We start from the raw sequence: 23,097 nt of genomic DNA, 5'->3' as shown, positions 1-23,097 counted from the left end.
TAAAATTCCAATTTAAAGATGAGTTATCTGGGAGTTAGAGGAGTTCGTAACTTGAGCAAGATCACAAAGCTTAAGAAATGTCATGTAGGATTTAAATCTACCTTGTGTGACTTTTAAATATAGCAACCTAATTTTATATTAATTTTGCCTTTAGGTGAAGTTCTCAATCATTCTGAAGTACCTCCAAGCCTTTGGCTGGCTCTGGGTGTGGTTGAGTGTGGCTGCTTACCTTGGGCAGAATTTGGTGGGTGTTGCACAGAACCTATGGCTTAGCGCCTGGGTAAAAGAAGCAAAACACATGAATGAGTTCACAGAATGGAAGCAAATAAGAAGCAATAAACTTAACATCTATGGATTATTGGGACTAATGCAAGGTAAAAAAATAAGTCCAGGGGCTTCTTTTTTTCTCTTTCTGACCTAATTTATTTAAATCCAAGCATATGGCATAATTTTATTTCAAATAAAACCTATTTGGAAGGAAAGAAGGAAGACCTTGTAGTGAAAACATATGTAAGAATGGGTGATCTGAAGCTAAGAAGAGTGCCTCATTCATGGTTTTGAAGTTCATTTTGAGTAACTGGGGAATGATGAAGACAAAAATAAGGAAACCAGGGGGAAATCTTAATAGGTGGGACAGGGAATTCAATTGACTTCAACTCAATTCAACAATGAATCCAATTTTCGACACATTAAATAGAAACTGTAGATATATTTTTCTACCTTTTTTTTTTTCCTCCTAGTAGGCAAATTTAAATGCATATCTGGAAGTTTGGGAAACAGATTTCATTTATTTGTAAATGGAGGGCTTAGATTCAATAATTTCTACATTTCCTCCAACTTCTAATACTCTATAGCTCTGTGGTTCTTCCAAGATGTTGAGTTATTCTAATAGAGATAGCAAATGAGCCCCAGAGCAGTTATGATCCCTATGAATGAGGATTAAGAGCTCCAAGGGTGAATGATAGATACTTGGGGAATGCGCATGTACAGCCAGTTAGGGGACTGTCTTCAGAGAATTTGAGCAGAGGTAAGTTCCTGATCAACAGATAAACACACAAAATGCAAACACAAAAATGCAAAAAGACACAAAAGCACAATAATATGAAGGCTTGCTCTGTTGCTGGAAACCCAAAGCATTTTAGTTATAGAGGATAGATACATGAAATTTTATGATGCACAAAAATGGTAATTTCATATGATCTAGACTAATTTATCAATTCATTTAACATACATTCTAATGAGGGACTCCTTAAGCTTGGGCATGTTACTTAAAACTTTTAGTTTTACCATTTGTAGAATGTGGATAATTTCTACCTAAATATTGTTTTAATGATTAATCAGCTAATACGTATAGAGCTTACAGAAAAGTGCTGAGCACATAGCAAGAGTGCAGTAAATGTTAGGTATTATTTAACGCTAGAGAAAATGAATATTATGCATGAAGTCCTGTGGATAAAAAGTTTCAGAACAAGGATTTGAATCCATGTGTACCAGTTCCCCGAATTATTCTTAACCACTAAATTAACATTTCCCGAAAACTTTTACATGAAGCAGTAGAGAGGCTCCATAAGTATAGGGTTCTGTACTCCAGTAGGTCTGGAAAACTGAGAACTGTATTTTTCTGTGAATCTGAAATCTTTCTTTCCTTTTACTAAAAGTTTTGAGATATTCTTCAGCAAACTGACCTGTTTAGTTCTATCTAACCCAATGTTTCTCAAATCATTTAACCATAGAAAACATGGTTTTTTTGTGTGTGTTGTCCATTAATCTCTTGAGCAACTTGTTTTCCATAGAATATATTTTGGAAAACTCTAAATGATGACACAGTGCCTTCCAAGGGAAAAATGTGATGTAACAAAAGCCAAAAAAAAAAAAAAAAAAAAAAGAAGAAAAAAAAAGGAAAGGAGGAAAAGGAGTTCTCAGTGATTCTGAAATACTGCAGAAATATTAAGAAGAAAAAAAATTGAGGAAAGACCCAGGATTGTGGTCAAGGATACATCACCAAGAAAGAGATAGGAAGAGAATACAGATTGTAGGTAGTTGAACAATTGATAATTAAGGAGTAGATACGTATTATTTTTCAAAGATGTTAGGTGATTTGAAAGAAAAAAAGGATATTCAAAAGTACAATACAAATAAACAGAAGATTTTTAAGTACAGACATTTTGTGTGTGTTTATAAGAGGAAAGAAAGGTACCTTGAGGGGGAATGATATTCAAGGAGAATTCAAACAAGAAAAAAAAAATAAGGGGAAGTCATGCTATCTAAGGATATTCATAAGGGAAAACACAAAGAGATACATGAATTTGGTTAAGAAAATGAAAAATGAAGATAAAATAAAAAGTATGAAACTTAGGGCTTTGCTTCTCTTCTCCTTTCTTATCTTTATTGTGTGACCATTGTATTGCTTAGAAGGGTCTCCATCAAAAGTATGCAAATATCATGAGACAGAGTTATGTTTATTTTGCCATTCTGTTAACAATACTCATTGGGGAAAGAGATATTTTTGATTATTAAAATGGGATGTAAGGAATATCTATACTATGAAAGATACAATGTGTTTGGTTTTGAATCAGTGAGAGTCAAGATTATTGGCTTACAGTTTGCAGCTCATTGAGGAAAGAATAGATACAGCAGTCTGGAATTCTGAGCAGCAAAAGAAACTGTGTAAAACTCATACCAGTTCAAGAGCTCATGTAAGAACTTTAGGGGAAATTCAGTATTCTTTGAAGAGTATTGTAAGTGAGCAAATATCATTTCCTACACTAGCCAAGGTATGTAAGTTTACTGTTCGCAATTTTACCTGTAAAAAGTCTTGTATTTTTATCAGAATTTTTAGACTTTTTATTTAAATTCCAGTTAGTTAATATACAGTGTAATATTGGTTTAAGGTACACATTTTTTTTATTTGCCATATATCTTTTTTTATCTTTTTCAAGTTTTTATTTAAATTCCATTTTGTTAATGTATAGTGTGACGTTAGTTTCAGGTGTAAAATTTAGTGATTCATCACTTACGTACAACACCCAGTGCTCATCACAAGTGCTCTCTTTAATCACCATCACTTATTTAGCCCATTCCCCCCACCTAGCTCCCCTCCAGTAACTCCCACTTTGTTCTCTACAGTTATGAGTCTGTTTTCTGTTTCTCTTTGTTTTTTCTCTATATTCATCTGTTTTGTTCTTAAATTCCACATATGAGAGAAATCATATGGTATTTGTCTTTCTCTGACTTATTTTGCTTAGCATAATACTCTCTAGCTCCATCCATGTCATTGCAAATGGCAAGATTTCATTCTTTTTTATGGCTATTATTTCTGTGTGTGTGTGTACCACAACTTCTTTATCCATTCTTCAGTGGATGGACATTTGGCTATTGTAGGTGATGGTGCTATAAACAGCAAGGTGCTTACATCCCTTCAAATTAGTATTTTGGAATTCTTTGGGTAAATACTTACTAATGCAACTCCTCCATCATAGGGTCGTTCTGTTTTTAACTTTTTGAGGAACGTCCATGTTGTTTCCCAGAGTGGCTGTACCACACTGGATTCCCACCAACAGTGAAAGGGGATTCCTTTTCTCCACATCCTTCCCAACACCTGTTGTTTCTAGTATTGTTGATTTTAACCATTCTGACAGGTGTGAGGTGATATTTTTTTAAAGATTTTTTTAAAAATTTATTTATTTGACAGAGATCACAAGTAGGCAGAGGGGCAGGTGGGAGGGGTGGGAAGCAGGCTCCCTGCTGAGCAGAGAGCCCGATGTGGGGCTCCATCCCAGGACCCTGGGATCATGACCTGAGCAGAAGGCAGCGGCTTAACCCACTGGGCCACCCAGGCGCCCCTTGAGATGATATCTTAATTGTAGTTTTGAGTTTTATTTCCCTGATGATGAGTGATGAGTATCTTTTCATATGTCTCTTGGCCATCTGTCTTCTTTGAAAAAAAATATCTATTTGTTTCTTCTTCCCATTTTTAAATTGGGTTATTTGTTTTTTGGGTGTTGAGTTTTATAAGTTCTTCATATGTTTTGGATATTAACCCTTTATTAGATATGTCACTTGCAAATATCGTGTCCCATTCCATAGGTTGCCTTTTCATTTTGTTGATTGTTTCCTTCACTGTGAGGAGGCTTTTGATTTTGAAGAAAGCCCAATAGTTTGTTTTTGCTTTTGTTTCCCTTGCCTCAGGAGACATATATAGCAAGAAGTTGCTATGGTTGATGTCAAAAAGGTTACTGCCTGTGTTCTCCTCTAGGATTTTTATGGCTTCAGGTCTTAAGTTTAGGTCTTTAATCTATTTAGAATTTATTTTTGTGTACAGTATAAGAAAGTGGTCTGGTTTCATTCTTCTTCATGTTGCTGTCCCTTTTTCCCAACACCATTTGTTGAAGAGATTATCTTATTTTGATTAACTATCAGAAGGGAAAAAAATTAGCTATCAGTAGATATAGGAAATATTTTGTAATGAGGCAACAGATTATGCAGTCTAACCAAAGGATTTTTTTCTGATTGGCTTTTCATGTAGAGTGGTCTTCAATTATCAAAATATGAATCTTCTCAGGGTGCCTGGGTGGCAGTCAGTTAAGCATCCAACTCTTGATCTCAGCTCAGGTTTTGATCATGAGTTCAAGCCCCGTGTTGGTAAAAATAAATAAAAAATAAATAAGCAAATAGATTAATTAAAGAAAAAGAACCCTCCCTAATTTTTCTTTCATTTAAAAAATTTTTTTTGCATTAAAATTTAACATTTTCTGAAGACTTATTGATTAGATCCTATTATAAGTTTTCTGTAAGTGGGTAAGCCTAAGAAATAAAAATTGTGTAATTTCTGTTTTTTTTTCAGTAGACCACAGCTCCATCTTACAGAATCTTGTCCAATGAAAAGCAGGCTATTATTCATTTACATTGTCATAGGTCACAAAATAAAAAGGACAGGAGTGCTTTAAAGAATAAGCAACATTGTTTGTCACCTGTTAATACCACAGACCTACTGTGAATAATATAGAAAGCAATATTCTAAAAGAAACTAGAATTCACAGTCCAATGTTAGAGTTATATTTTGTAACAGTAGTAAAACTCTGACCTCACTTTCTAAACAAGAAATAGTTCTGCACATTTTTTCCAAAGCCCCAGCTATTCCCCTTAGAATCTTTAGGGCACTCTAAACATCCCCAATCTATTATGTTTTTATGCTTCATTGTTAGGAAATTCCTTTCTCCAATTCAATGTAAACAATATAGGCACCTTATTTTCAAAGTACAATGTTTAATGAGTACACAGCTGCTTCTAGTTTAAGATGAGTGACTGGATCATCTACTTTACTTACCTCACAAAATTCCAATGAGATGAGAGTGAATAAAAGGAAAGACTTGAGAAGATTTCTGAGTGATAAATTTCTACATAAACAATCAAACTGATAGTCAATCAAGGGTAGAAGAACCTGCAGCCAGAAATGTATAGGGGAGAAGCTGTAACACAAGAGGGAGATGTTCATTTGAGCAGGAGAGAAACACTAAATTCATGGTCACAGGTAAAGAGTGGGATTAAGTTGCATGGAAAGAACTAAAATAATTCACTAGACCATTGTTCTTCTGGCCCATTGGTCCTTCCCGCAATCATCACCACCATCATGTGCACACCAACTGGCATTGCAGCAATTCAATGAAAACTAGAAAGCTGATATCTAAAGAAGAAATTAGGATTCCTAGTGTGTGTGGCATACATAAAAGAAATCCTCCTTAAATGGCTTTTGGAAAAGCTCCAGCCTCCATGTCCGGATCCCAATAGTCTGACTTTCTGAGTCACATCTGCCCACTCCAGTGGAATTTGAAGCAATCCCTTCCATTTAGAGGGAAACAATGTTGGGGGAAATTAAAGTGTTCAATAGCAGAAGGAAGCCATACCAGGTACCTCTGTTAATTAACCATATGTTTATCTCATATGTTGACACTGACAATGATGGATGGTCTTGCATTTTAATCAAACCAACAGTATAAATAAGAGGTAACAAATAAAGCAATGGAGCCCAGAAGTAAAATAATCTTATTTGAAAGAGAAACTTAAAATGTCAAATTGGTGTCTTCAGAGATTCAAAATACTATATTCACAAAGCAAGTGCAAAAATGTGATGAAATAAGTTCAATCTTAGACCAAAAATTCTTGAAACATTTAAAGGATGTAAAAGGATTGTACAAGTGTGAGAAGATAAACTAGAAGAAATTATCCCAGATGTATAACATCAAAAAGAGATGAAAAGTGATAAATAAGAAAATTAGAGGAATAATCCAGGAAGTTCAACACTCACATAAGTCAGAAAATGCAAGTGAAAATAATCAAACTCATAATATTTAACATTTCCCATAACTGAAGAATGCATAGGTCTGATCTTGCAACCATTCCAGTTTCGAGAAAGAAAGAGGGATCCCAGAGAGTAGTGTACGTTGCTAAGAGAAGAGGGCTACATAGGATGAAGGAAATAATAGAATATCTGATGAGTTTGAATATATTCAGAAGAGATTCGCTGACTGTTGAAGTGTTTGGGAATAAATTAGTGCTTGTTGCATAGGAAACTAAGAATACGGAAAAGAGTGGTGAACTTCATGCATAATGTATGCTTGGTGGCAATATAAATATTGAATGTTTATTTGAGGAAAGAGGGTGACAACCTGTTATTGAAAAGGGAAAAAGGGAGTTTGGGGAGCATGAAGTAGGAAAAAAAAAAGAAAATATTTAAAGCTAAGAAATCATTTAACAGCAGCATGTGATATTTAAAATATAATACAGTTAGCTGAAATAATTTAAGATGGTCGGGGTCAACTGTCATTGTTTTGTTTTACACATACTTAACAAAGGAATGAGAACCATACTGGCAATCCATTTTTATTAGCAATTTTCTGTATTGGAAACAATGGAGCAATTGTGTATCCCCTATGATTCAGAGCAAACTAGCTTAAGTAACATGGAAACTTACTGACTTCCCAAACTAAAAAGTCCAGGCATGCGTCTATATATAGGCACTCTGTCCCTGTGCTCAGATGAAGTGTTCACTACTCTTTATTTATCAGCTCTGCATCGCCTTAATTATCAGGCTTCACATGGTGTTGGAAATGTTCTCTCTCAAAGAACTTCCTTCCATAGAAATCCAGAAGTTACTCTTCTTGAAACAATTTGAATCACATATCCATCTTTTTTTTTTTTAAGTTATATAACAGGAGGAAAAAAAATCACGTTTTTATTTAAAGATGAAAAAAACTACAGAAATGTCATAACTACCAATATTTTCCTTTGTTTTTTTAATTATTTTATTTTATTTTTTATAAACATATAATATATTTTTATCCCCAGGGGTACAGGTCTGTGAATCGCCAGTTTTACACACTTCACAGCACTCACCATAGCACATACCCTCCCCAATGTCCATAACCCCACCCCCTTCGCCCAAACCCCCTCCCCCCAGCAACCCTCAGTTTGTTTTGTGAGATTAAGAGTCACTTATGGTTGGTCTCCCTCCCAATCCCATCTTGTTTCATTTATTCTTCTCCTACCCCCTTAACACATACCCATCTTTGACCAATCACTGTAACAAAGCATGTCTTCTTCCAGCCCTACAAGTTCTCCAATTTGACAACTTGTTCTCCTTTCATTTCATCTCACACATGGATAGCTCTTTTATGAACTTGTCTTTTTCCCGTCATAGCTTGTCAAATGCACGTAACAATAGTTACATTGTTATAGAATCACTAGATGCTGGTGACTATTTCCAACCTCTTCCAATACAGCTATTTGTTTATTATTTATATGTCTGCCTTTTCAAGTTGTTGCAAGAACAGCCCTTCCACCAACCAAATCTCAGTAGTTTAACAGACCAAAATAAATAAATAAATTAATTAATTAATAATAAAAGGTTTATCCTTATTCTTGGGACCCAAGTTGAAGAAGTAATCCATCCACCATTATAAATATTGGCAGGCACTATACAAAGTTAGTAAACTTGAGCAGTTCTAATATTAGCAATTAATTGCTGTAACCGGTTATTACGTGTTATTTTTCCTTCAGCTTGCTCAGAACTCTTTACAAGGTCCCATAAATCACAAGGAGGCTAGAAAGAACAATTCTGTCATGGACCTAGAAGCTAAGAGAGCTATAATTATTTGGCTAGCAGCACCAGTGAATACCATATTGTCCCATAGGACATCACAAAATTTAATAGGTTGCTAGTATTCTGTGAACCTGGTTGTCCTGTTATGTTTTGTGCATTTCTCTAGAATCTGTGCCTGTGAATAAGGAGAGACTTTCTTTGGTGAGATGGCAACCCATCGGAGTGTATATTTATTATCAATGCGCTTTGTACATCTGTACTTGGTTTGGTCCACAATTATACATTATTAAGTTTGCTCTTTGAGTTTTCCATTTAAAAGATACTATGATAAGCAACTTTTTGAGAGTTAAGGTACAAAATTCCTTTAAGAGGTTAACCTACCCCTGGCAACATTTTGTGTTTAGGTTTCTTTGTCTGCTCTGGAGCCTATATACTCACCAGAGGATCCCTGGCTGCCTCTCGAACTTTGCATACTCAACTACTAGATAATGTGCTGCACCTCCCGCTCAGGTTTTTCGAAATCAATCCCATCGGCCAGATCATCAACCGCTTCGCCAAGGTCAGTAAAGCCACACCTTATTGAACAGCATACCTAAAAACGATGACCCGTATTTAGGACCTTGTAATAGTATTTATAATATATATCATCCTGAAAATATGGGTTATGTGTAGTATATATTTCCTTGTTATTTCTAATTCTTGGAACATTTATTACTGATGTACAGCAGTACCACATCTCATACAATAATCAAAATAACTCCTGAAAATCGCTGAAAGGATCCAAAAAGCATATGTGCTCTGTTGCCTACAACTCCAGTTCTTACATATATTTAGCTTGAGAATCACTGGTTTGGGGTGAGAAAGTAAAGAAAATAGAAGTCTATATGATGATAACTGGATTTCAAGCATTCTGCTTTTAAGAAAACTGTCAACTCACTTATGGTGAATGGGGGTGGTGGTGGGGCTTCCCAGAGGGTCTCTGCTTACCTACAGGGTTTTCCTCCTCGTTTTCTATCAAACACTTAAAATTACACTGTCCAAAAGAAATAGAATGCAGGCCACATAAGTAATTTTTAAATTTTCTGATGGTTGCAATAAATAAGTAAAAAGAGACAGCTGGAAATAATTAATTATAATAATATATTTTAACAGAGAATGTCCAAAACATTTCAAACTTGCTTAAAGTTGTTTAAAATTATTAACTAAATATTTCACATTCTTAATTTCTACACAGTCTTCAAAAACTGATTTGTAGGGGTGCCTGGGTGGCTCAGTGGGTTAAGCCGCTGCCTTCGGCTCAGGTCATGATCTCAGCGTCCTGGGATCGAGCCCCGCATCGGGCTCTCTGCTCCACAGGGAGCCTGCTTCCCTTTCTCTCTCTCTCTGCCTGCCTCTCTGCCTACTTGTGATCTCTGTCTGTCAAATAAATAAATAAAACCTTTAAAAAAAAAACTGATTTGTATTATTTATGGCACATTCTCAGTTTGCAGTAGCCACATTTCAAGTGCTCACTCAGTAGACATATATCACTAGTGTTTCCTGAATAAGATAGTACAGACCCACAACCATAAAATATGCCAATATATTGTGTGTATATGTACAAGATTTTTGGTGTGTATATGGAAGGAAGTGAGAATAAAACATGAAAATCTAAATGAAAGTACCTAACATAATAAACGTGTGGTGGAATAGTAAATCTTGCTTTGTCATACCAATGTACACACTCTTTTTGAAAATGTATGGAAAAACTTGATCTCTAGCATTTTTATCTCTCAGTGGACATTTGTCTGGGACCCTAATGAAAATATGTCACTTTTATACAGTAACATGTCAAATGCTTGGGTCTTAAACTTAAGTGAGAATATGGGAAGATGTGTTCTAAAGACAGGCAGGAAACTTCATATGGCTATGATGCTCTTACACTATTCGGAATATGAGATAAACAGAGAAATCCCAAAGCAAGACTGAGACTAATAAAATTCCATCTCCACTCTTTGTATCTGTTTTGTCATGAACTGAGTAGTTGTCCATGCCTCTGTGTTGGGTATCTTCCTACTTCCTGAAATTTCTTAGGTCATACCTTATGCCATAGATTTGACAACATAGATTTGTTTAAGTTATTTGTGAATTGATGCATGGCCTTCCTGTGTTCTTTCGTTCATTGTCCACTTCCATCTTTCAGTTTCTAATTTTGCAGATGAGATTATTTTGTTTTTCTGCCTCTTGGAATGTTGACAGGATCCAGCTATCCAAAAGGCCACTGAACATGTTCTCAGTGGTTAAGAATGGCTCACTAGTATTTTACAGAGTAGTAAATAGTGGTTATGCCAGTGCTCCTGAACACCCAGTTACTGGGGTTTAGACTTCATTTGTTAAATGTTTTTTAAGCAGAGTCTGCCATTAGTCATATATACTAAGTGCTGCATAGTTTTCATTGGGAAATCCAAATTGCTTGACCATGGGCATCTTGTTGCTAGAATAGTTAACATCTTGTTAACTATTACAGTTTGTTAACTATTACAACTGACCACAAGGGAATATTGGGGAGGAATATTGGGGAGGAATATACAAGGGTATATTGGGGAGGAAAAAGACCATGTAGTTAGACTTATTCAGTCATCAGATTATTACATCTGAGTAATTTTTAAAAAAAAATTTTACATTGAGTGATATATTTGTTCTTTTCTTCATTTTAAAACATGAAAAGTTAAAAATAAAGTGACCTGATACCAATTTTTTCAGGACATGTTTATAATTGATATACGCTTCCATTACTACTTGCGGAACTGGGTGAACTGCACATTGGATGTTATTGGAACAGTTTTGGTCATTGGGGGAGCTTTACCACTCTTCATTCTTGGGGTTATTCCCTTGATGTTCCTCTATCTCACTATACAGGTAAGTACATGGATTTTTATGTGTATTAATAACATAAGTTCACAGATTTCAGGTTCAGACCCACTTCGACGGCCCATTAGTTCATATTCTCCAAAAAGCAGATTCCAAGAAAGAATTCCATATAGCAGAGAGTTCCTGGGGAATGCCTGTAGAAGATAAAGGAGAGGGAGCTGCAGAAGGCTGTGTGAGCCCTCCGACAGGGATGCAGGTCTGATTCTTGCAAGGGAGAGAAGAGGATTGGGTAGGAAACATCTTGGATTACAGGACAGTTTGATGAAAGATTTATTGCATGAATGGGAAGTCTACAGTCAGTGCCACACATTGGAGTGTCCCACGTGTCCCTGAAGTGGGCCTGCTTTATGCACCCACAAGGGTGCTTTATGGCACCCCTGCCGTACTCAGTCATTGCCTGGAAGCCACCTGTGGGAAACATGGCTTCCAAACTCATAGAGTAGTGGATCCAGAGGGACAGCAGCCGGGCTGTAAGTCAGCTGTGGCAACTGCTGCAGCAGAATAGAATTGTGCATTTTTATGGCCACCACAGAATCTATCTTGTATTTACATTTTAGCAGAAAGTAAGTTTTTCTGTAAATCCAAAAGAGAAACCAGTAACTGCCTTCTTGTCCCATTATCCCCAATATCAGCAAAGGACTCCTAGAGGAACTAAATAGATCTCTCGTGATACATATCTTTATATTCCAATTAAAATGCGGTCAACCACATTCCAAGGTTATATCACCGGGAGGCTATATTGTAAAAGGAAATTTCTTAACACATATTTAATTTAAAAACAAAAGTATTTTGAGGCTCTTTATAGAAAAGGATGTGGTTCTTGTAGTTCGACGCTTTCCCAAAACTCAAGTTTTAAAAATTCATATTGGAGTTTAATCTTCCCAAACCAGAATGTTAATCATGTTCTCATTTCTACACCTGTGCTATTATTATTCCTCCTACTTCCTATGTTTTCCCTATTCTCTCCACCTGACTGGATCTGACTTACCCTTCATGGCCTAGGTCATATTTCTTTTCTGTGTGAACTCCTCTACCAAAATAGTGCAAAGAGCTCAGACTCATCCAGGTATTATGGATTTATTATACCGCCGGTATTACAGGCTATTTTATTTTAGACCACAAGTTGTCTCGCTTATGAGATTGTAAGTCCTCCAGGGAAGACACTATGTCTTAGAGCTAAAAGAAAAAATCTAGAATATGAGGGATAGTATTGATAATCAATTATATCTGCTTAAAAAAAAAATCCAAACCCTCGTATCACAAATGAAAATGTATGTGATGCTTTTGTGGTTGGTAAATTAGGATAGGATGACCAGGAGTGGAAATGAATCTAGAAACCATATCTTGTTAGGGACACAGTATAGAGTGAGCCCTGAATATGAATTTAGGAGACTCAAATTCTAGTTCCTTTCCTGACTCCTATGCTTGGCACATCACTTGTGTTTCCAGGCTTCCTTGCTTCCCCCTATAAAATAGGAGGTTTGCTTTATATCAGTGCTACTCAAAGGATGGTCCTTGGATCTGTGGGCCATACCCCAGACCTATTGAATCAGAATCTCTAATTGTACCTCTTTAGTTTTTTAAAAGATTTTATTTATTTGACGGAGAGGGAGATCACAAGTAGACAGAGAGGCAGGCAAAGAGAGAGGGGAAGCAGGCTCCCTGCTGAGCAGAGAGCCTAATGTAGGGCTTGATCCCAGGACCCTGAGATCATGACCTGGGGCAAAGGCAGAGGCTTAATCCACTGAGCCACCCAGGCACCCCTGTACCTCTTTTTTTTTTTTTAAAGTCACATTTTATAATGTCTGTGTGTATATATGTGTGTGTGTTTGTATTGTTGTTGTTGTTAATCACATTTTTATAAAACTGGGAGGAAATAAAGAATCTATTAGGGTGAGGCCCAGAGTCAGAGTCAAAATTTCTTTATGACAGTCTCTTAAGTCCCCTTGCAGTCCCAGAATGCCACAGTCTTCTGTGTTCTCCAGGGCACTTGCACTGAGTAGATCTCATAGGCTGCAGCTTGACAGGTAGTTTCAAATAGGTTTTTGCTCAGCTTGCTCAAGATTTTTACCAAAATGAGGACATTTTAATCAGGGATTTTATGTAAAACTCCAGATCCAAAGATTTCCTTGAAAAAAATTGCAGGATGTGGCAACTCTTGATTTGCGTTTCTATTTGTAGCAGTTACCTGGGGCTGGTGAATGATGGTCCGGTTAACCTAGGGCATTCTCCCTCCAGCTCTCCAGTCTCCACTCATCTCGACCAGTCTCAACCGAGTTAGAGGAGAAGTAGCCAGTAATACTTGCGTGGTTGCACTGGTAGTTTTTCATCAACAGCAACAACAGAATTTTCTCATGATGATATCTGGGTACAAAAATACTATTGTTGGTACACTTGGTTGACTTCCTTTGTTTAATGGGTTAACACCCTAGTCACATTGCCAACCTGTGACACAGAGCTTCTTCTGTAGTAGGTTCTCAGTAATGGTTGCTTGAAAGGATTATCAAAGTGGAGATTCGCCCAATGCTGTTCTAGCCATGCTGTACAGAATTGGGGCTTTCTACTGTTAGGGTGTAGTTGTTTCTTAAAGCTCCAATAACAAATTTGGTAGCTTCAAACAACAGGAATTTTATTCTATCACAGTTCTGGGAGCTAACAATCCAAAATCAAGGTATAGGCAGGGTTGGTTCTTTTCTGGATCCTTTGAGGAAACGTTGATTTCACGCTTCTCTCCTAACTGCAGCTGTCCGCAATCCTTTGCATTTTCCTTGGCTGATGTGTACATTCCTCCAATATCATCTTCATATGGCTTTCTCCCTGTGTTTTTATCTTCTCTTTTTCTGTCTCCTACAAGGAAAGCCAGCCCTGGATTTAGGACCCACCCTAAGTCTAGGATGATCTCATCTTGAGATCCTTAATGACTTAATGACAGCTGCAAAGATTCCACTTCCACATAAGGCCACATTCACAGGTGCTGGAGTTAAAACTTGAACTTCACTTTTTGGGTCACTCAAGTGTTTTGCCACTGGCAAACCATTGAAGCAATTTCTGCTACATCTTTCCAACTGCCTGTTTCTGTCTTCGGGTTAGAGATACTACGTGGCGAGTTCTCGACAAATTCGACGGTTGGCAGGAGCTTCTCGCTCTCCCATCATTTCACACTTTAGTGAGACCTTATCAGGGGTGTCCACTATCCGGGCATTTGGACATGAACAGAGGTTCATCCAGCAAAACAAAGAGGTAGTGAATGAGAACTTGGTCTGCTTCTACAATAATGTAATTTCAAATAGGTAAGTCGTATCAGTATACGTAGTTCAAGACCAGTCTCTTTTTAGATGTCTTGTGCACTTTTGAACAGAAAGAGAGTTTTGGCATTTCATCAGGTTATTTTAAAAAAGAAGAAAGCCTTACATATTTCTAATGTTTAATACACATTTAAGTGAAGGTGCATCTATTTATACTCAAATGAAAAGTATATACTACTTTACATAAAAATAAGGTCCCAAGATTTTTTTTTTTTTTTTGTATTTTACTTATTTATTTATTTGACAGAGAGAGAAATCACAAGTAGGCGGAGAGGCAGGCAGAGAGAGGGAAGCCGACTCCCTGCCGAACAGAGAGCCCAGTGCAGGCCTCGATCCCAAGATATTGAGATCATGACCTGAGCTGAAGGCAGAGGCCCAACACACCTAGCCATCCAGGCGCCTTTTTGTTTGCTTGTTTGTTTGTTTTTAAGATTTATTTATTTGAGAGAGAGAGAGATAAAGACAGCAAGCAAGGAGAGGGGCAGAAGGTAAAAATCTTCAAGCAGATTCCCCACTGAGCGTGGAGCCCAATGCAGGGGCTCGATCCCATGCCCCCATGAGATCATGACCTGGGCTGAAACCAAGAGTTGGAGGCTTAACTGACTGAGCTACCCTGGCTCCTCAGGTCCCAAGTTTTTGAAGGTTATATAGGATACTATTAGAATTACTAATAATATGACTCTGTGTTATATTTTGTATTTGTAGAATATATTTTATTTGCATATAATAATTTATATTTTAAATTTATCATTTCACATAAAGGAGAAAAAAGAAATATTAAATGGTACCTAGGCACATTTTTAACTTTTAGAGACTAATTTTATCATGTAAAAAAGGGCAAGTAATCCAAAAGATGATTAATTTTCTGAGAGGATTTTAAAATATGATGCAGCATAACTGGTGTTTTTCTTTTGAGTTTTAATTCTGTTTAAGTCTTAAAGCAAAGTTCTGCAAAAGTAAAGTGTGCTTTTATGCAGAGGAACCCTTTAGTCTTTTGTCACTGCAATGATCCTATTGTGATTGAGATGTAAGTAAGTGAGGAAAAAAGGAAGCAGCTATTGATGTTTACATTTTCATGTCCCAGGAGAGATTTCATACCAAGTGTACCAAAACCTTTGCATCTCAGCTGAGGAATATTTTCCATTATCACAGGTGGCTGTCTGTCAGACTGGAATTCCTTGGCAACTTAATGGTATTCTTTGCAGCCCTGCTCGCTGTGCTGGCTGGCAAGTCTATAGATTCAGCAATAGTTGGTTTGTCCATATCCTATGCCCTAAATGTAAGTGATAATGACTTTGTGGTATATGATATGTTTATAATCCAGTTAATTAAACTCTCTTCTCCTTTGCCTGTCTGAATTATAGATCGTATTAGCTAAGTAATGAGAGGCCCTGGAGGCTCATTTCTTCCTCTGTAGCAGGAAGCTAGCTCAGCAATTCCAAGTTAGCTCACAAAAAGAACAGGCTGAGTGCTAGAAGTCTCGGAAATGCCTGGCGTGGCATCGTGACCTAGAAGTTTCCTGTTCTCGTAGCCTTATAGATTTATGTGACCGTTGTAGGCCTCTCTGCGCCGTGGCCCGTGCTTCCAGTTTGCCCAGCCTAACCAAGGAGATAATACAGACTCTGGGGAGAACATATGCTCTGCTTCTTCTGTGTTTTAAGTTTTTCCCTGATAGCCCCTGTTTTGTATTACACTGAAAAGTACTAGTTATTTCAGTGTGTTCATGCCCTCTTTCTAAATAGAATATCCCCTAAACTACTAAATATACTTATACATTATTTAAACGATAAGTCTAGATGATTTGAGTACTTACCCTTCATCACTTATCCAAAACCTTTAAGGCAAGTTGCATTTCAGAATTCGGAACTTGGGCTTATAGAAAGGAAATATGATATACATACCATAGTCAAGGTCTAGGGCAGAGCCCCACAATCAGACTACTTGTTCTGCAGTGAAATATGTGGGTATTTTACCCTAAGTGTGTTAAATAAAGACTTCAAAGAGCCCCATATTAGTTTTCAAGTCAGGTTGGCCATCAAATTATTTGGCACCAAATTTGAGAAAACACTGAATTGGCAGAGCTTTTTGACTTTTAGAGTTAGGGTGGATTACAGCCTATATTTGTGGATATGGTAAGAAGAAAGTAGAGTTAAAAAAAGAAAGAAAGGAAAAGGGGAGACAAGAGTGGTCAAAACTTAGGAGAATCCTCCTTCCGATGAAAGATAGTGAGGAATGCCAAAGGTAATACTGTGCACAACTTTTTTCTCACAGGGTATACATTTCTTTGTTTCTTTTTTTAATATTTTATTTATTTATTTGAGAGAGTAAGAGTGAAAGAGAGAAAGCATAAGAGGGGGGAAAATCGGAGAGAGAAGCAGACTCCATGCTGAGCGGGTAGCCCCATGAGGGACTCGATTCTGGGACTCCAGGATCGTGACCTGAGCCTAAAGCAGATGCTTAACCAACTGAGCCACTGAGGCACTCCGGGGTGTACATTCTTGAAACAGATTCATCAATATTCATCATTCCTTACACCCAAGTAGGGACTCCTTCAACATATGTTAAACTATTTCTTCTGCCAAAAAAACATTATTTATGATATGAATGATTTTAATATATTTAAACACTTGTGTGTTTATGTGTAAATATGCTTACTTCTAAAGTTGTTGAATAATCAGAAGAGATAAAATATATGAAAATGATGGAAAGTGAAACTTTATAAAGTATTACTCATATTATGTAAAAGACTAAAGAACCATTCATGAAGCTTGGGTTTTTTTCCTCCAGATTACTCAATCTCTGAATTTTTGGGTGAGGAAAGCTTGTGAAATTGAAACCAATGCAGTTTCCATTGAAAGAGTTTGTGAATATGAAAATATGGATAAAGAGGTAAGCAGTCCCAAATAACCAATAAGTAGATGCAGGACTAAGACATTTTAATGCACCTTAAATTGACATTTAAAAAAAATAAGTTTTAAACACAACCTGCTTTTCCAAATTCATGTTGTAATACTCAGCATTTCAATGAAATTAAAACCCAGTCTACTGTTAAATACACCATTATTTTATATATCACTAAAATAGAAAAAATACCAGTTAACTGAATTGCAGTAGTATACAAATTATAAGATATGTTATATTGCAGAGATTAAATATGAGTGCCTGTTCTTAGAAGGTACAGTGATTTGTCTTCCACCAAAGTAGAGTAAAATATGCAACCTACGATTATAACTTTGTGAGGATTTTACATTGTGAAAAGTGTCTTAGGGTAGTCATCTCATAATGGAAGTCTGTGCAATTGTTAAATTAACTACATTTTTATTGTTTATTCTTTGTGTTCCATTTACTCATCATTAACATCTCTGTGGATGGAAGGGAGGAGAATACATCAGTCTGTTTTCTTCCTTTTAACTACTTATAATTAGAAAGGAGAAGGTTTACACTGTTGACAGAGTATAATATTTGAGTTACCTGCGTGCGTTACTCATCTCCATTCCTTCTGCCTCCCAGTTCCATGAATTAACAAGGCAGATGTTAAAGTTGACTTGAATTTCTGTATCTTCTTCAAACCACCTATAGAGGTATCTAAATCATGAAATGTTCCTCTTTTGCTTATGACTCTCAGGAAGAGGTGTCCCTCCTTCAAAGAGAAAACCAGAGTTTCCTCTTGTATTTTTGGTAATATCTGTTCATGTCTTCTGTCAGACGTTGCTCCATTAACCACTTCCTTTCATTTCTACCTCTCAGCACCCTGACCCCCTTGCCTCTCTCAACCTATAAACATGCTAAAATATTATCTGCATCTTCCAACTCTTCCCTAAATTTTGAAGCCCTCCCCACCTAGATTCTTCCCCAGGTCTTACCTTCCTTTTTGACACAAATTTCATGGAAGATTAACCTACCTTCACCACCTCCAATTATCAACATTCAGTTTGCTCAATCTATTGCCATGTGATGACCGCTGTATAACTTTATTGTTTTATATACCTTCTAATTTTTTGTATATATACCTTTGTATATAAGCTTCTTATTTATGTATGTATAAATTTATAATATATATTCGTTCCATATTAAAAACCACCTACACCCACACATTTAAAAAAGTCGACTTTATGTAATTTGATGCAGGTGTGACAAGTATTGTTATAAAAGCTTTAATGTGGAAGAAGTTAGTTGTTCACATAATTCTATTTATCTTTCTGGAACCCCATTTCTCTGCACCGTTTTAAAGAATTCTCTGGAATTGCCTATACGTCTCTCATTCTATTTTGGACTCTGGCCAAACGGGCTTTAAACCCCACCACTCCACTGAACCTGCCTTTGTCAAGATCACCAGTGGTCTCCTGTCCGTCATCACTTGACCTAATCCATCTTCTGACGCCAGGGACCATCCCGGCCCTCACGCTTCCTCTCGCTGCCCAAACACCACACGCTCTGCCTCCAGCTGTTCCTGCAGTGTCTCAGGCAGGCCCCTGTCTCAGGACTTCAGCATGTATAGTTAGTTGTCTGCCTGGAAAGCACTTCAGCCCGTATCCACAGGGCTTGTTCCCATATCCTGCCCAACCAAGACTTCTCTATTCACCCTACTTAAAATTACCGCCATCTTCTGAAGCTTTATCACTATCTAACATTCTACATATGCTGTATGGTTCTTTCTGTCTCTCTCTGGCATCCTGTATGCTCTGTAAGGACAAGAATTTGTATCTGTTTTGCTCACGGATGAATCCCATCAGCTAAAGTCCTGACTAGCATAGGAAATAGTATTTCGGCAATGAGTGAATGACAAACAGTCCTCTTCTCAGCTAAAATTTCCAATAGGTAACCTTCAGCGACTTTGTACTTAGAAAATTCTTCCTTTTTTTTTTTTTTAAGAGATTTTATTTATTTATTTGACAGAGAGAGAAAGGGAACATAAGCAGAGGGGGTGGGAGAAGGAGAAGCAGACACCCCACTGAGCAGGGAGCCCAGTGCAGGGCTCCATCCCAGGACCCTGGGATCATGACCTGAGTTGAAAGCAGCTGCTTCACTGACTGAGCCACCCAGGTGCCCCTAGAAGATTCTTCTTAATAACTGTATAGGAGATGAAAGCCTTGTTACCTCCAAAAACTTTTTTTAATTTTTTTTTTATTTTAAAGATTTTATTTCTTTATTTGAGAGAGAATCAGAGAGAGTGAAAGAGGGGGAAGGGTCAGTGGGAGAAGCAGATTCCCCCCTGAGGAGGGAGCCTGACATGGGACTCCAGGATCATGACCTGAGCCGAAGGCAGACGCCCAACCAATTGAGTGACCCAGGTGTCCTCAAAAACTTATTTCTAAGCTTTTCTTGTAACTACATGAGAAGTTTTGCATTGGTAATATTTAAAACTATTTTCAGATCATAATATCCACAGATGTTTTTTATCACTTTTATTTATATGCAGGATAATTATTTTTTGGAGGGAAACGTATTTTTTGTGATTATTATAATATTTGTTTTAAGGCACCCTGGATAATGTCTAAAAGGCCTCCATCACAATGGCCCGAGAAAGGGATAGTGGAATTTATTAATTACCAGGCTCGATACCGTGATGATCTTGGTTTAGCATTACGAGATATCACTTTCCAGACTCATGGTGAAGAGAAGGTACCGTATATATTTTATAAGTTTCACTTTCCCTTTTGTTTGAATTCATTCATTGTTAAGGTCTAACTATGATAGGGTATTGAATATAATATGGTCTTTGTTCAAATTTCATATAAAAGTAATAAACTCATGTCATTGGTATATACAGAGCAAGTTTTTCCTCTTTAAAAACAAAAGGTGTTTTAAAATTGTGCATATTATGAAACATAATTTTAGCATACTTTATTTTTTTTTTTTAAGATTTTATTTGACAGAGATCACAAGTAAGCAGAGCAGCAGGCATAGAGAGAGGAAGAAGCAGGCTCCCTGAGGAGCAGAGAGCCCGATGCGGGGCTTGATCCCAGGACCCTGAGATCATGACCTGAGCCGAAGGCAAAGGCTTTTAACCCACTGAGCCACCAGGTGCCCCATTAATTTTAGCATATTTTTTTCAGCTTTATTGAGTTATAATTAACAAGTAAATATTGTATATATTTGAAGTATACAACGTGATGGTGGGATATATATACATATATAGAGAGAGTAATGATTATCACAATCAATTAACATATCCATCACCTCACATAGTTACAAGGTTTTTGTTTTTGTTGTTTTGATTTTTTTGGACGTGGTAGGAACATCTCAGATCTATCTCAGCAAATTTCAAGTATACAATACAGAACTATTAACTGTAGTCACCTCACTTTAGATCCCCAGAACACATTCTTCTTATTCATCTGAGAATTCATGCACTTTGACCCATATCTTCCCATTTTCCCCACCCTCAGTCCCTGGTAACCACTGTTGACCCTGTGGTACTATGGGTTTGACTTTTTTAGATTCCAAATATAAGGAAGATCGTACAGTATTTATCTTTCTCCCTCTGGCTTATTCCGCTTAGCATAATGTCCACCAGGTTCATCTGTGTTGCACAAATGGCAGGATTTCCATCCTTTTTATGTCTAAATTATTCCAGTGCATATGTATGTGTGCATATATATGCACGTTTTCATTATTGTTCTATGGACGGACACTTTGGTGTCCTGGCTATTGTGAATATGAACACAGGAGTGCATATTTCTAATTTTGTTTCCTTTGGATATATACCCAGTAGTATACTTTATTTTTACTTCCTTCTATTATGTCAAGAGCAATAAGAAGACAATAAAATTAAGTTACCCAAAATATAGCAAATCCATAGGAGAGAATATTTATGTAGTCCTTGATACCATGTTTTCCAGGATTATTAATGAAAAGGGAAAATACTTGAGATGTAATTGGTTAATAAAAACTATATACAAAACTGTTGATAGTATACCAGTTTTCTGTTTTAAAAAAGCAAATGGGTAGACTACATTAGCAAAAATCCTAGAAAACAGTTGTAAAACATAAATCGTGGTTCTCTTCAGGTGACAGGATTATAAATAATTTCTACTACTATAGTTTTTCCTGCATTTTTCAAAATGTTTTATGAAAATATATCATTTCCTTAGAAAGATTTTACAAGTGAAAAAAGTAAAAAATGAAGAAAAAAATTGACAGTAATGCCCCACTTTTTCTTTTTCAGAGAACTGACTTTTATAACCCCAAACATCTCTTTTTCTAACTGTCTAAACCATGTCCACTGCAGGAGCATCAAGAACAAAAAATGTCTTTGGAACAAAGGAAGTCACTGTAGAATTTTGATGATCCCAATTAATTCAACAAAACCTGATATTTCTAGTATGTGTGTCGGGTTTAAGATTTAAGATCTTTTATTAGGGCAAACCAACCTCCTTAATGTTTTCTTGGCTTAATGTTCCCATTAAAACCAAGATACAAATCAACACCGAGAGGGATTGCTTTATTTATTTATTTTTTAAGATTTTATTTATTTACTTGACGGAGTGAAGACAGCACAAGCAGGCAGAGCAGCAGGCAGAGAAAGAGGGAGAGGCAGGCTCCCCGCTGAGCAAGGAGCCCAATATGGGACTCGATCCCAGGACCCTGGGATCATGACCTGAGCCAAAGGCAGACATTTAACTAACTGAGACACCAGGCGTCCCTCTAGGGATTGCTTTTAGTCCTTGTGGTGAAAGGACTATGTGCAATCACTTGATGTTTATGTCAGGTTGATTATCTTGTCTATGAATCCAGGATCCTCAGATGTTACCCATAGGTATCCTCAGTAGTTCTAATGCCAGAGTTGTTTTGATACACCAAGGAAATCTTCAAACATTCCTTTGGATTTTCTATCCTTCTGGCAAAGGGTTCCTGTCCCCTTTGTTGTTTGTTAGTTTGTTTTATCTGTGGAAGGGGGGGTAGAGAAGCCTCATTTTGAAAGTCCCAAGAAAACTACCCCATTATCAGAGTCATCTTTGGCCACACTCTGAATAGCTAGTCCCAGGATGGTTTCAGGGATTGTCTGCTCTTCCTGCGACTGCTGGCGTGCTCTAGTTAGGTGGTTATTAAATTACTCAAAAGTAAAGAAAACTTACATAATTACCCTGGGCTTTTCCAGTGAGTAATAAGTATTGGATAAAGACTGCACCTTAGAAGTCACATTACATCTTCCATGTCAGGCAGTGTTACTCTGTTAGGCAAAATTAAATCCCACTGAGCCAACACCTAATGTATTTGTTGTCAGTGCAAAGGTAAAGGCCCCAGTCCTTTACCAAAAGCACAGTGCAAACTGTTTATGATCATTTCATTACAGATTGGAATCGTGGGACGGACTGGAGCAGGCAAATCAACGCTTTCAAATTGTCTGTTTAGAATTGTGGAAAGATCAGGAGGCAAAATTATTATCGATGGTATTGACATATCAACTATTGGACTTCATGACCTTCGGGGCAGACTTAATATTATTCCACAGGTATAGCCTATTTTGTCAGTAGATTTTCTTTTAACTCCCTTTAGGTGATCTTCTTCTTCTTCTTCTTCTTCTTCTTCTACTGCTGCTGCTGCTGCTGCTGCTTTTTCTTTTTTTAAAGTGTGTTCCTTCCAAGTGTCTAAATTCATTTTTAGAAGCTAGTACATTTAAATGTGTTATGAAAAATCACTACATAACTAAATCCTATTAAGCACTCTTACTCTAAAACGTTTTTCCTAAAAGCATTTGAAAAACTGGTAGGTTGCTTTACAAGTTTCCTTCATAATAGTAAATGCAAATAATAAAATTTGAATGAAGAGATCAGACTGAAA

The 23,097-nt window shown here is 36.9% G+C and overlaps 1 protein-coding gene across 8 annotated transcripts in view; it reads left to right on the top strand.

The window, feature by feature from the left end:
* Window positions 1-23,097, top strand: part of LOC101671308 (ATP-binding cassette sub-family C member 2-like) — a 90,174-nt gene that overhangs the window by 63,092 nt on the left and 3,985 nt on the right. For 5 of the 8 annotated variants that reach the window (XM_045088205.1, XM_045088202.1, XM_045088203.1 and 2 more), the window contains 8 exons: window positions 155-374; window positions 8,503-8,657; window positions 10,841-10,996; window positions 14,099-14,298; window positions 15,466-15,592; window positions 17,101-17,202; window positions 19,792-19,935; window positions 22,610-22,768. In XM_045088205.1, the coding sequence (XP_044944140.1) occupies window positions 155-374; window positions 8,503-8,657; window positions 10,841-10,996; window positions 14,099-14,298; window positions 15,466-15,592; window positions 17,101-17,202; window positions 19,792-19,935; window positions 22,610-22,768 (1,263 nt within the window). Of the gene's footprint in view, window positions 1-154; window positions 375-8,502; window positions 8,658-10,840; window positions 10,997-14,098; window positions 14,299-15,465; window positions 15,593-17,100; window positions 17,203-19,791; window positions 19,936-20,175; window positions 20,235-22,609; window positions 22,769-23,097 lie in introns of those variants that run through there. The other 3 variants (XM_045088207.1, XM_045088204.1, XM_045088206.1) reach the window with 3 other exon arrangements.

The sequence above is a fragment of the Mustela putorius genome, unplaced genomic scaffold, assembly GCF_011764305.1.
Source record: "Mustela putorius furo isolate JIRA1106 unplaced genomic scaffold, ASM1176430v1.1 tig00003834_pilon_pilon_pilon, whole genome shotgun sequence".
Lineage (NCBI taxonomy): Eukaryota > Metazoa > Chordata > Mammalia > Carnivora > Mustelidae > Mustela > Mustela putorius.
Note: the sequence above shows the minus strand (reverse complement) of the source record. Positions and strands in the feature narration are given on the sequence as shown.